A 13,628-nucleotide genomic window follows, 5' to 3' on the forward strand; every position below is an offset into this window, starting at 1 on the left:
GGCCTCATCCTGGGCCACGTGGGCTGTTGGTCACTATTTAACTGATGATGAGCTCTGGATGATGCTCAAGGAGCCCGTGTTCTTGAGCACAGATGTAGAGGCCCAAACTGGGGCATGGGGTGGATACATACAAAGAAGACCCAGCCAGGTATCCCCACACCAGCAGTAAAAGCGAGCGACCTGGTAACTATTCTGAACATGGATCCTGTGCAGGGCAGTAGGAGATACAGTTCAGTGAGGGGGACCTCCCTAGGGTAGGTGCGCATGAATTCAGAATTATGTGGCCTCTTAGGGGGAGGGCGCCAGTGGAGAGCATGGCAGGGGTCCCTGAATGCAGTAGGAGGGACTTTGACCACAGAAGAGAGCTGTGTGTGTTGTGGGGGGGGCGGTATCCACACATGGCTGGTGTCCTCCCTCTGTTACTGAGTGAGTAGGCATACAAGTTGACAATTATAAAAAGTCACGGGGAGCCCAGCTGGCGTGGCTCAGTGATTGAGCGCCAACCTATGTACCAGAAGGTCATGGTTTGATATTCCCGGTCAGGGCACATTCCCGGGTTGGAAGCTTAATCCCCAGTATGGGACGTGCAGGAGGCAGCCAATCAGTGATTCTCTCTCATCGTTGATGTTTCCATCTCTCTCCCTCTCCCTTGCTCTCTGAAACCAATAAAAATATTTTTAAAAATAATAATAAATAAATAAATAAATTAATTAATTAATTAATAAAAATAAAAAGTCATGGGGACCCTTTTTACGAAGATGGCACCAAAAGTGAAAAAGGAAGCCCCTGCCCCTCCCAAAGCCAAAGCCAAAGCAAAGGCTTTGAAGCAAAGAAAGCAGTGCGGAAAGGTGTCCATAGCCACACAAAAAAAGATCAGCACGTCACCCACCTTCTGACAGCTAAGGACACTGAGGCTCCGAAGGCAGCCCCAATATCCTCAGAAGAGCGCACCCAGGAGAAACAAGCTTGACCACGATACCGTAATCAATTTCCCCCTGACTGCTGAGTCAGCCATGAAGAAGACAGAAGACAACAATATACTTGTGTTCATTCTGTGAAGAAGCTCTATGATATTGACGTGGTGAAGGTCAACATCCTGATCAGGCCTGATGGAGGGAAAAAGGCATATGTTCGACTGGCTCCTGACTATGATGATGCTATGGATGTTGCCAACAAAATTAGGATAATCTACACTGAGTCCAGCTGGCTAATTCTAAATATAAAAATTTTACACTGTAAAAATAAATAAAAATAAAAAGTGATGGGAATGACAACAACAGTATAGGGACTATAGACAATACTATTGTAATAATCATGTATGGTGTCAGATGGATACGAGACTTATCAGGGGGATCACTGCGTAAGTTACATAAATGTCTAATCACTATGTTGTATATGTGAAACTAATATAATATTGTAATGTCAACTGAAATTGGGGGGAAATGTCTGATCCCCTCCTACCTTGGCCCCTGCTGCATTCAGCAAGTTTCCATTACTGTTGACAACACACTATGAACAACTGATCTGCTTCTGGTCTTCACATCTGGGCAGTGCCCCACCTGGATCCAGGTTGGCTCGCTTATCAGTAAAAAGCTAGGTGGCACTCTCCCATGGGGACACAGGGCACATATTTCCCCTGTCCCCTTCTTCCCCTTCACTGGGACCAGCAGCTGGCGGTGGCCTTAATGGCCCACAGTCTTCATGCTCACATATTGGGGGTACAGCACACATTCCAAGACAGAGGTGCCACCCTCAGCCGCTCTCCTTACACCCCCCCACCTTGTTGCACAGTTGCATTATTGCCCCATGCATGCAAACAGCCTCTCACTGAGGGTGACACCTGCCTCCCCGTCATGAGCACAGGCAGGCACCTGTCATGCTTTTAAGTTGTATCATTCTGGTGACCTGACTGTTTCTTTGCCTTATTTTGTCTTGGATTTATTTGTTTGTTTGTTTGTTTGTTTAATTGATTTGAAAGAGCAAAGAAGTCTTCATTTCTTTTTTTTTTTTAATATGTATTTCTTTATTGATTTCAGAGAGGAAGGGAGAGGGAGAGAGAGATAGGAACATCAATGATAGGAGAGAATCATTGATTGGCTGCCTCCTGCACACCCCCCACTGGGGATCGAGCCCTCAACCCAGGCATGTGCCCTTGGCCGGAATCGAACCTGGCACCCTTCAGTCCGCAAGCTGACGCTCTATCCACTGAGCTAAACCAGCTAGGGCAGAAGTCTTTATTTCTTAGAGAAATTAGTCGTTGGCCTGAGGGACAAAAGCTTGAGATAACCCCCACAATCCCCAGGGCAAGAACGTTCTCCTCTTCACCCTTTAATCCTGGGGAGCGGCCAGGGGGCCCCAGGATCCCTGATGGAAGTAGCTATCAGGCTGAGACGACCTGTTCTGCTGGGGTGGTGGGGCCCTGGCACCCCCACCCCCAGGTTCTTCCCTAAAAAGGGCCCTGGCTTAGTTTCCAGTGACTGCCATAAGAAATCACAAAACCGTGTGTCTTAAGACAAGGTTCAAAAATTCATCCTCATCATTTGGGAGGTCAGAAGTTTGAAATTAAGATGGGGAACATCTGGCCCTTGGGTCTTATAAGGACCATGAAATCATTGGGTCTGGCCCTGCCGAGGCATTAGGGGCGAGTTAATTAAATGTTTGGCCAAATATAGCAGGCTAATTTTTAAGTTGATAATTTTGTATGGCTCACAAATGATGTTATAAATACCTAAATGGCCCTTGGCAGAAAAAAGGTTCCCCACCCTTGCTCTAGAAGAGGGAGAGACTATAGATAATAAAATTGTAATATTGTCTCTTCTAGGCGTTCTGGTGGCCCCAGCTAGGGAGGCACCACTCCAGTCTCTGCTCTACCTCTGTCTTCACAGGGCCTTCTCCCTGTCTGTCTCCTTTTCCCTCTGTCTCTTAACAGATCACTTGTCCTTGAATTTAGGGCCCACTCTAAATCCAGGACGATCAGTGATTCTCTCTCATCATTAATGGTTTCTAAAACCATCTCTGAAATCAATAAAAAAAATTTAAATAAATAAAATTACATCTGCAAAGATCCTTTTCCAAATAAAATCACATTCACAGGTTCTGAGTAGAGATGTCTTTTGAGGGTCAGCTCCCTGCAGGTACCTTCCCAGTGACCTACCTCAATGCTCTGTCACCTGCAGTGACATGCTCTTATAGGTCTACACCAGTTTGTGTGGTGATTTTTTTTTTCTGATTGTTTCTACCACACTGGGGCCCCTGTCTGAGCTGTCTATATTGAGATACCATGGCAGGCCCTCATAAGGTCCAGTGGGCTCCTCGAGCAGCCCCGAGTCTGAGCCTGCGAGCACCTGCCTGCCTGAGGGAACTATTTATTTCAAAACTGAGATCTCCTGGGGAACATGAAGCAAGAGCTGGGGGAGGGCACCTCACCCACTGCAGGTGTACAAAGGGCTGGGTCTTTTCTCAAGAAGGTGCTACAGAATGTATTCACATTCAGCATGCTCACAAGATATAGCACCATCCATGCCCAGATACAAGGGTGATCCCCAGGGCACAGAGTGTTGGGGAGCTGTGAGCCACAGCTGGAGGTTCTAGAGGTGGTAATGCAGTCTCAGTGCATCCCACAGGCTGACACCCCAGCAGTGGGCTTGGGAATACTGCTAAGGCCTGGTTTATGTTTGTGAACAGTTTCAAACTTACAGGAAAGTTGCAAAGGTAACACAGCCTCTAAACTCTACACACCCAGTTTCTTCAATTTTAACATCTGACATTAGTATGGTACCTTTGTCACAACTAATGAACAAATTGTTAACCTAAAAATAAAGGTCAAAGTGAGAGGCAACAAGCATTTATTTGAGATCAAAAGGAGCAACTACTGGTGAAGCACTGATTCAGGCAGAAACCCAAAGAGTGTTCCAATTAGAAGACAAGGCAAAGGTATCTATATATATAAAACCTTAATATGCAAATAGACCGAACGGTGGAACAACCGAACAACCGGTCACTCTGATGTGTGCTGACCACCAGGGCACGCACATGAAACATGGTAGGCATCAGCTGCAGCGAGATGGTGGAGCAGTTGAGCAGGGGTGCCAGGCCAAGGCAGGGCACTGGTCGCTGTCATTGGGGCGAGCCTCTGGTAGTTACTGAAAATTCTTTGCTCACTTGTGCTGTGGTCCCACCTGGCGCTCACACCTGCTGCCGATGCCGGCCCCAATCACTCGGCGCCGTCAGCAGGTGTGAGTGGTGGCTGCTGGCCCTGATTGCCCCTGAGGCCTCCTGAGGGGTGATCAGGGCCAGCAGCCACCTCTCGCATCTGCTGCCGGCAACAGCCCCACTTGTACCCACTGCCGGTGCTGGAGCCTCCACTCGCACCCACTGCCAGCGCCGGCCCTGCTTGCACCCACAGCTGGCGCTGGAGCCGCCGCTCATACCCGCTGCTGGTGCCCGGCGCCAGTCCTAATCACTCAGCGCTGTCAGTGGGTGTGAGTGGCAGCTGCTGGCCCTGATTGCCCCTGAGGGCTTCTCCACCTCCCCCTGCTCCTGAGGGGCGGTTTGGGCAGCAGCCACGGCTTGCACCCACTGATGGCGCTGGCCCCGCTCGCACCCGCTGATGGCACCGGCCCGCTGATGGCACCGGCTCCACGCCATCAGTGGGTACTAGCAGGGCCTGTGCCATCAGCGTGTGGGAGTGGTGTCAGCAGGAGCGGGGCTGCCGGCAGACAGGGGATCGGGGACCACAGCGGGAGGGGTCGGGCCGGGGTGCAGAGGATGGGCCGAGACCCACCACAGCCTCGCAGCCCACAATTCATTTCAGGTGCACAAATTTGTGCACTGGGCCCCTAGTCTACATAATAAAAGCCTAAGTGACCATTACAGTGGAACAACCAGAACGACTGGTTGTTATGACGCGCATTGACCACCAGGGGGCAGATGCTCAACGCAGAAGCTGTCCCCGGTGGTCAGTGCGCTCCCACAGGGGGAGTGCTGCTCAGCCAGAAGCCGGGCTCATGACTGGCAAGTGCAGTGGTGGTGGTGGAAGCCTCTTCCGCCTCTGTGGCAGCACTAAGGAGCAGCAAGCTGAGTGGTAAGGAGCGGTGAGCAGGTGGGCAGTAAGGATTGAAGAGTCCCGGACTGCGAGAGTGATGTCCGACTACCAGCTTCCCCTGAGGGGTCCTGGACTGTGAGAGAGCACAGGCCAGGCTAAGGGACCCCTCCCCAGTGCACAAATTTCATGCACCGGGCCTCTAGTTTATGATAAAAGGAAGAGGAACAATTACATCAATAGAAAAAAGGCATTTCTACTGATGCAGATAAGCTAACATAGTGACACATTCTAAACAATGTGTTTTTTTTAATCCTCACCTGAGGATATTTTTTGCCATTGATTTTTAGAGTGAGTGAAAGGGAGGGAGGAGTTGGGGGGGGGGGCGCTTACTAGTAAAAAGAAAGAAACATCAACACAAGAGCAACACATCGATTGGTTGCCTCCCACATGTGTCCCTGACAGGGACTAGGGACTAAACCTGCAACTGAGGTATGTGCCCTTGACTGGGAATCAAACCTGCAACCCTTCGGTCTGCGGGCTGGTGCTCTAACCACTGAGCTTAAAACCGGCCAGGGCCTAAACAATGTTTTTTAATTTTTAGTCCCCTTGGCTTTCTTATTATCCTTGCAAACAGTTGTCTGGGACACAATGTTCTTGAGGCCCAGTCCAAGGGTTATTTTGCTTTTTTAACATTCTAAAGGTTTGAGGCAGGCATCCTCAAACTACGGCCCACGGGCCACATGCGGCCCACCGAGGACATTTATCCAGCCCGCCGGGTGCCGCTGCCTGTCCTGCTTAGCAGCCGACTCATCCCAGGCCCGCAGTGCGCATAGGAATTTGTTCATAGTTTTTTTTTTTAACTATAGTCCGGCCCTCCAACGGTCTGAGGGACAGTGAACTGGCCCCCTGTTTAAAAAGTTTGAGGACCCCTGGTTTGAGTCATAAGATTCACAAGGCAATTCCTCTGGGATGGCAATTCTGGCTCCAATTTAAAGTGGCTATTTGGGGGTGTTTTGTTGTTGTTGTTTCCAAAATACTGATACATTACTATTAACTAAAGTCCATAATTTATTCAGATTTCCTTCTCTCCCCGTGCACCCCCCCTCCCCGCCACCCCATGTCCTTTTTCTGTCCCAGGATCTCATATAGCATTTAGTCATCACTAGTGTATTGTAGGCACCTCTGGGCTGAGACAGTTTCTCAGACTTTCTGGATTTGATGACCTTGACAGTTTTGAGAACTGGTATAATCACACCCCCTCAGTTTTGGTTTCTCCTTGGCACCTCAGGGTACTTCGGTCTCATCCCTGTTTCCTGCTCTGCCCTGGAAGCAGCCATTCTTCCAGAGCCAGTCCTGTTTTGAATAGGAAACAGCGGCAGAGGGCCAATGGAGTGGAATCCCACTTTGCTTTCTAGAACCTTCCACACTGGCACTGATGTGGAGTGCCTGGGAGGACCCAGAGGGCAGGAGTTGCTTCCACAGCCTGCTCAGGGCACATCTGCACCCTTTGCAGCATTTTACAGGAAGGTGTATTGATTTATTATATAATTTTTTTATTCTTTTTCCATCATTGCTCCCATAGAGGTGTCAACGTAACATCCAAACCTGCAGAGAATTTTTATGAGTTTATTTGAGCCAAACTGACGACATATACTGGAGAGCAAGATTTCAAATGCTCCGTCTTTATTGGATAATTTTAGAGCATGGGAACCAAGACCTCAGAGGGCACTGGTGCACACTGATCTCAGTGACACCTGTCTTTCACCTCTTCTTCCTTGCAGTCCCCTCACGGTAGTATGCTGAGCTTTGCGTGCATCTCCACCCAGAGCATAAGTGTGGGTTTCTAGTGAGGAACCCTCAAGTACTGGGGCCCTTTCTATAAATGCGGCCAAGAAGAGGAGGCGGCCACACAATCTTTAAATTAAATTAAAAGATTATTTTCTTTTTTAAAAAATGTTTTTATTGATTTCAGAGAGAAAGGGAGAGGGCGAGAGAGAGAGAAACATCAATGATGACAGAGAACCATTGATTGGCTGCCTCCTGCATTCCCCCTACTGGGGATCGAGCCCACAACCCAGGCATGTGCCCTTGACCAGAATTGAACCTGGGACCCTCCAGTCCACAGGCCGACGCTCTATCCACCAAGCCAAACTGGCTAGGACAATTAATTTTCTAAAATTGTTTCTGTGGTCAGAGGCTCAGGTCCAAGCTGTCTTGAGCCCAGTGGGCATTTGGCTCTGGGCAGACAGGGCCCCTCCCCCTCTCTGCCTCACAGCCTACCATGCCCCTGCCCCCTGCTATGTGACCTCAGCGGGGTGGCTTAACTTTTCTGAGCCCATCTGCCCAGTTGGTATAGGCTAAAAAGGCAGATGACTCAGAGGCCTGTTTGTGACAATCAAATAAAATACTTTTATAAATGATTAAGCCATCAGTGGAGGGGACTGTGGCATTCTTTCCCTGTAGGGAGGCAGGTACCAGGTTAGGAAATCACACTCAGTTCTTGCTTCAAGTGAATGGGGCATGAGGCAGACGGGGGAGGCCCTTTCTCATCGGGTTTCATGTCCCCTCTTGTTCCTCAGGACCGGGTCTCCCTGTCCCCAGCAGCCTGGAATGGGTAATGGTGTGAAGGAAGGCGCGGTGCGATTGCGTGAGGATGCCAACGCCGTCCTGCCCTCATCCGTCCCTTCAAAGGCAAGTACCTGCCCTCATGTGTTCTCATGGGTCCCTCTCCTGTGGGTGTGCACCATCACAGATCATCCCCTACACACACACTGGTGTGGGGCTGCATCAGTGTGAGACCGTGGGTCGGGGAGATGCTGGCTGCCCCATTTGTGATGTGAATCCAGCCCCCAACCACTTGGCAAGAGCCAAAACCTTACCCAAATTTGGCTGGAGTGTCCGAAGTTGTCCTGGAGCCCCTTTTCTCTCTCAGATTTGCAAACACAAAAGAATCAGCAAACTCAGGCTCATTTGTGAGGAAGGGCCCTCACGGCCTATCCTAGCTCTCAAGGCACAGATGGCTCAGGTGCCTTTGGCAGGTCTCAAAGTTTACAAGCTCAAAGGCTGAGGTGGTGACCCTCCCAACCCTCCAGACCTTTCCCAAATTCCAGGTGGCCCTGCAGAGCGCCAGGCAGGTGGGAGGACTGGTTTGTGGGCCAGTGTGTCGGGCCACCATCCCCATACCATGTGGAGCATCGAGGGTAAGCCTACAGCAGGCATGCGTGTCCCTCCCAGTTTAGTGAACTTCCCAGCAGAGCACGAGGGAGACTCAGCCCCTCTATTTGCTGATTGGATCCCAGCAAAAGGCCTGTCTGTTCCCATCTCATGTCTGGATACCCAGTGCCCATCTTCTTCTGTGCCAGCCATGCATCTGACATCAGCCTTGGTCCACTTGGCCAGCCCGATGTGGGAGCTCACCCTGTAAATCCTGTTTCTTTGGTTAAGAAGCCCAGAGTCTTCTCGCAGTGCTTACGGCTGTTTGGATCTGTGATGGCCCACGTTCTCAGTCAGACTGCAGGATCCCTCCATACAATGGACAAGGACACATTGACCACTTGATGATGCCTGTGCTGAGCTCTTCAAAAAATAAGCTGCTGTGGTCAGTAAGAGCCACTGGCAGCATCTGCTGAGCCAGGAAATGGACTTACAGAGCGTCAGGAGCCCCCTCGAGAGCAGGGCTTAAGGACATGTGTTCCAGACGCACAGAGCTGCCCTTGGGATTGTAAGAACCACAGATTACACAGGAAGTGACCTGCAGAAGGAGGCACAAAGGACACATCGGCTTCGCCTTCAGTGCCGACAGGCACATAAGCTGTTGTGGGGTGTTCCCTTGGCTCACAGCGGGGTGAGCAATTGCTCATTGGTTCACAGAGAGGAAACTGAGGCAGGGAGCAGCTGCTAGGAGTACCACTGAACCTTCTAGCACCTGACATTCATGGCTCTCAAAGCCAGCAGTACCAGACAACCAGAACTTTGCAGTGTGACCCAGAAGAGCCAGGGGTCCCAGTGACAGGCCTGTGTGAATCAAGGAGCAGATGGAACCCTCTAGTGAAGTTCTGCCTCAGAAACACAGGAGGAAAACCACCTCTCTAGGCAGGTGGAGGGGCTGCCAGGGCGTTAAGGGAAAGGAGCTGGGGCCATACAGGGCCTGGGGCCAGGCTGCAAGGCACACAGCCCCTGCGAGCACCTGGGACACACAGAAGAGGATCTGGGAGTGGGACCTGGACCAGGAGACACCACTCAGCATGTCAGAGATGAGGAAGGAGAGACCAGAGAGGCCATCCTCTGGTCACTACAGTCAGGACAGAGTCCAGAATCAGGCTAGAAGTGTGGACAGACCCAGGGCCAGGCCCTTCACCCCTGGGCCACCGCTGAGCTAAGCAGACTTGGTGAGGGGTTGCCCTGAGCTCCACCATATCCACTCAGACCTAGACTGCCAGTTTTACCCCCCAAATGCCCTCACAGTCTCCCCTGTTGCACCCTCTCTGGTCTCAGCCTCTGCCACTCCATCTCAGTTACTGCAGGAGCCACCTCTTCCCTGGTCATAGTGAAAATGGCCTATCCACCTCTGTGCTTCTCCATGTCTCTTTGGGCAAAAGCCAGCCTCTTTGTTGCCCCCACCTGGATTGGCGACTGTGCACCTTTGTCTGAAGATTTAGTTCATGTCTTGCTCTCTCCGTAGATCATGGGGGGTGGCCCTGAGGGGGCTGGTGGGGCTCATATATAGCCCCACTCTGCGCTGCATGTCTCCAGACCCCTCAGGGCACCTTGTCTTTGTGGGACTTCATGGATTCCTGGGGTCACTGAACGACCTGATCCTTGCCATCTTGCTCATTGCTGACGAAGGAGAGATGCGGGCACCTCCAGTCCAGAACATTGCAGATTGCTCACCACAGTTGCTTGTGAGAGTCAGGTGGAAGAATATAGACTCCAACCTAGTGAGACTGCTCAGGACTCAGATGGACATGGAAGGGAAGGAAGGCGGGAGAGAGGCTGTACACGGAGGACTTGGGGAGCCTCCAGAAGATGGGGAGTGTGGTGGCCCTGAGGCTGCCAGGGGAGCTCGAAATGCAGGCCAGCACCATCCCCATCTCCCTTGCCTTGGCTGAAGGGCCACAGACACCAGTCCCTGAAGTCCTGACAGAAAGATGTAGAAAGGGGACACACTGACACAGGCAGGGTCCTCTTGCCCAGCACCCCCTACCTGTCCCCCCACCACCACAAGGGCCCTCATGACTTTTCCCTGAAACACTACAATGCAAGAGTCTGGCATATGTGGGTGGACAGAACCAAGGCTTACAAGATGGGTCAGGGGTGACTTATGTTTGGAGTCAGTCCCATTGTGGCCCAGACAGGGCATCACCTCTCATGGATGGTCCCTGGCAGCTGGGAGGTTTTTTACCATATCCTGTGAGGGCTCTGAGGCCTGGACCCACCACTGCTTGTCCAGGGCCCATGAGGGCCAGGACACTCATGCTGCTGTGCATCTCTCCGCCCTGGACCAGGGCAGGGGAGTGATGGAGGGTGAGGAAAGGTCATCTTGGTGCCACCCCCCTGGGAGCAGAACTCTCCCTCCTTCTCTGACAACAGACGTGTGTTCATGTGTTTCTTGCAGAGCGATCACAGGCAAGTTCTCAGCTCCCTCTTTTCTGGGGCCCTGGCTGGCGCTCTTGCCAAAACGGCAGTAGCTCCCTTGGACCGAACCAAAATCATTTTCCAAGGTAAAAGCTGTCTGTCTGTCTGTCCCTCTGTGATAGAGATGCTGCCAGGCAGTCACCCTCTTCACAGCTCCCCAAACTGCGCTGTGAAGTGGTGTCCTGGGGCGGCCAGCACACAGTACCACAAACCAGGCAGCTTAGAACCGGAATTTATTCCCTCGCATTTCCAAGGCCAGAAGTCTGAACCTAAGGTGCTGGCAGGGTTGGTTCCTTCTGGAGGCTCCAGGAGAAGAGCCCTTCCTGCCTTTCCCAGCTCTGGGGGCTCCAAGCATCCTTGGCTTGTGGCTGCATCACTCCAATCTCTGCCTTCCCTTCTTGCCTGTGTCCTCTCCTCTTAGGAGGACACCGATCATTCGGTTAGAGCTGACCCCACTCCAATACAACCTCGGTTTAATTTAATGACCTCTGCAAAGGCCTCATTTCCGTAAGGTCCTGGGGGTGAGGACATGGCCATGTCTTCTTGGGGAACACAGTTCAAGAAACCATCTCTCTCTTCTTAGGGTTAAACAGGCTCAGGGTCCCCTGAAGATGAGGCCTTTCCATCCTGTACAGTGGCCAGTGCCTGCTCGGCACCAGGCAGGAGCGTGGCCACAACCTGAGACCCCGTCCTTCAGCTGTTTTGAAAGAGAAGCCCTCCCCAATTCCTTGAGCTGGAACCCTAGCCTCCCTGTGCCTCGGTTTCCTTATCTAGACAACGAGGACGATAACATCAACCCCCTCCCCAGAGGCTGTGGAAAGAGCAGGCACGAGGCTGAGCTCCCCTGTGTTCCTTCCTCCGTGTCAGCTGCGTTTTTACCTGGCAAACCTGAAGTGTAGTGCCCCGCAGGGACTGCTGTAACTCTGAAGGCAGTGCGCGTGCACATGTCCACGCAGACGAGAGTGCAGGGGTGTGTTAGAAACAAAGTAGAGGCTCAGGAAGTGAGGAGTGGGAGACTACAAGACAGAGACCTCCCTGGCCTTATCCTGGGGGAGTTGGATCCCCTGGACTGATCCCCACATGGCTAAGGACTGTGACACCTTCCTCAAAGGGGTTTGGTTGGGTGGGGATGCTGTCAACCCTCCAGAGGCACGTCCCCCACAGACCCCTGGGCAGTTCACCCCCGCTTCCTGGGGACAGGTTGGCATGCAGAGTGGCCGGGTACAGGGGATGAGGAGGTTCCTGGGAGGAGAGTGATCCTGCTCAGGACTCTACCCCCTCAGCCCTTTGGGGGGTAGGGAACATGCTCAGGGGCTGCTGTCATTTCCCAGCTTAGACCAGTTTCCTGCAGTGGGGGGTCATGCAGACTTGGGGGGGTCCTCTCCTTCGCATCTAACGGTCTGTTTTGTGTTGTTTTTTTTCCCCCTCCCGCCAGTATCTTCAAAAAGATTTTCTGCGAAGGTGAGCCACTAGGTCACCAACTCCTGGCTCTGGGACTCACCAGCTGCCCTGCTGGGCTGGCAGGAGGCTGTGGAGGCCTGGGGGTGGGGGAAGTGGGAAGATGCTTTTCCCCTTTGGTTCCCCCCCAGGCTGGTTCCCAGGAGCCCAGGTGACATCGGCCCCACCTGCTGGGGGTGGGGCCACTTGTCCTGGCACCCTGAGTACTGCCTGGATGCAGCCCACTGGGAATTGCCAGGAGAGTGCCTGTCCTAGGGCCGGGGGTGAGGCGACTTGATGTTTTAAACCCATGTTTTCACATTTATTTTTAAACATAGAGCAGGTGTTACTTAATAAAGAAAAAAAAAACATTTTTAAAAGCTAGACTACCAGACAAACATCAACAAAGCACCCTGTGTGGGGCTCTGAGCCTGCTTTGCAAACCTGGTGTCCCCTCTCATTTTACAGTTCCCAGGGTCGAGGGCTGTGTGGGCAGAGAATGTAGTGGGTAAGGTGGGGCCCCCAGGCACAGGGCTGGACAAAGTAAAGCAAGGTGTTCACGGAGCAGGGAGAGGAAAGGACAGGCGGAGGTGTTGACCTTGCCCCCCCTCTAGGAGGCCTTCCGGCTGCTCTACTTCACCTACCTCAACGAGGGCTTCTTCAGCCTTTGGCGCGGGAACTCGGCCACCATGGTGCGTGTGGTGCCCTACGCTGCCATCCAGTTCAGCGCACACGAGGAGTACAAGCGAGTCTTGGGCCGCTACTACGGCTTCCGTGGAGAGTGAGGCCCCCACCCCTCCCTCCTAACCCTCTCAACTCTTCAGTCCCCTGCTCTTCTGTCTTCCTTTCACATGCTCACCATGTTAGAACCCAGGTCCCAGGAGGGCCACAAGGGAAAGTCCCTACCATTCACCGATTGAATCGTCCACCAAGAGACTCCACCATCTCAGCTACCAGAAAGCCAACCCCCCTGTTCTTGGTTGCTCTACACTGAGAGCTGTGGGCCTTGGGCTGGGCCTCCCTCCTGTGGTCCTTGGGGTCTCACCATCTCTCCTCCCCCGTTCCCCCTTTCAGAGCCCTGCCCCCTTGGCCTCGCCTCCTCGCAGGGGCACTCGCTGGAACCACAGCTGCTTCACTTACCTACCCCCTGGACCTGGTCCGAGCCCGCATGGCCGTGACCCCAAAGGAAATGTGAGTCCTACCATGGTGACCTTCACCAGTACCAGGAGCTCTGTGTCCAGTGGGGCCCCGAAGTTGAATCTGTTCGTCATATCCTTGGGTTTGGGTCTGGGCCTCTGTGTCCAGCCCACAGAGGAAACTAGTGTCAACACCCACCACGTGGACCCTGCCTGGTACCACAGGGCAGGCCATTCTGTAGCTTCCAAAACGTTCTCAGCCTGGGGGTCAGTTCTGCTTCCGTAAAACTTGAGTCTTCATTTTTAATTGGTCACAGACACATTAAAAACACGGGAACACTAGGCGAGGGCTGAGTCCACAGCCCACCCTCCGGCCC

At 52.5% G+C, this 13,628-nt stretch overlaps 1 protein-coding gene across 2 annotated transcripts in view; it reads left to right on the forward strand.

Annotated features, from left to right (window-relative positions):
• Positions 1-13,628, forward strand: part of SLC25A42 (solute carrier family 25 member 42) — a 38,806-nt gene that overhangs the window by 21,737 nt on the left and 3,441 nt on the right. For both annotated transcript variants that reach the window (XM_080671643.1, XM_080671644.1), the window contains 5 exons: positions 7,624-7,735; positions 10,659-10,764; positions 12,114-12,139; positions 12,730-12,896; positions 13,190-13,306. In XM_080671643.1, the coding sequence (XP_080527769.1) occupies positions 7,655-7,735; positions 10,659-10,764; positions 12,114-12,139; positions 12,730-12,896; positions 13,190-13,306 (497 nt within the window). In that variant the 5' untranslated portion in view covers positions 7,624-7,654. The remainder of the gene's footprint in view (positions 1-7,623; positions 7,736-10,658; positions 10,765-12,113; positions 12,140-12,729; positions 12,897-13,189; positions 13,307-13,628) is intronic.

This window comes from Plecotus auritus, assembly GCF_963455305.1.
Source record: "Plecotus auritus genome assembly, chromosome: 6".
Classification (NCBI taxonomy): Eukaryota; Metazoa; Chordata; class Mammalia; order Chiroptera; family Vespertilionidae; genus Plecotus; species Plecotus auritus.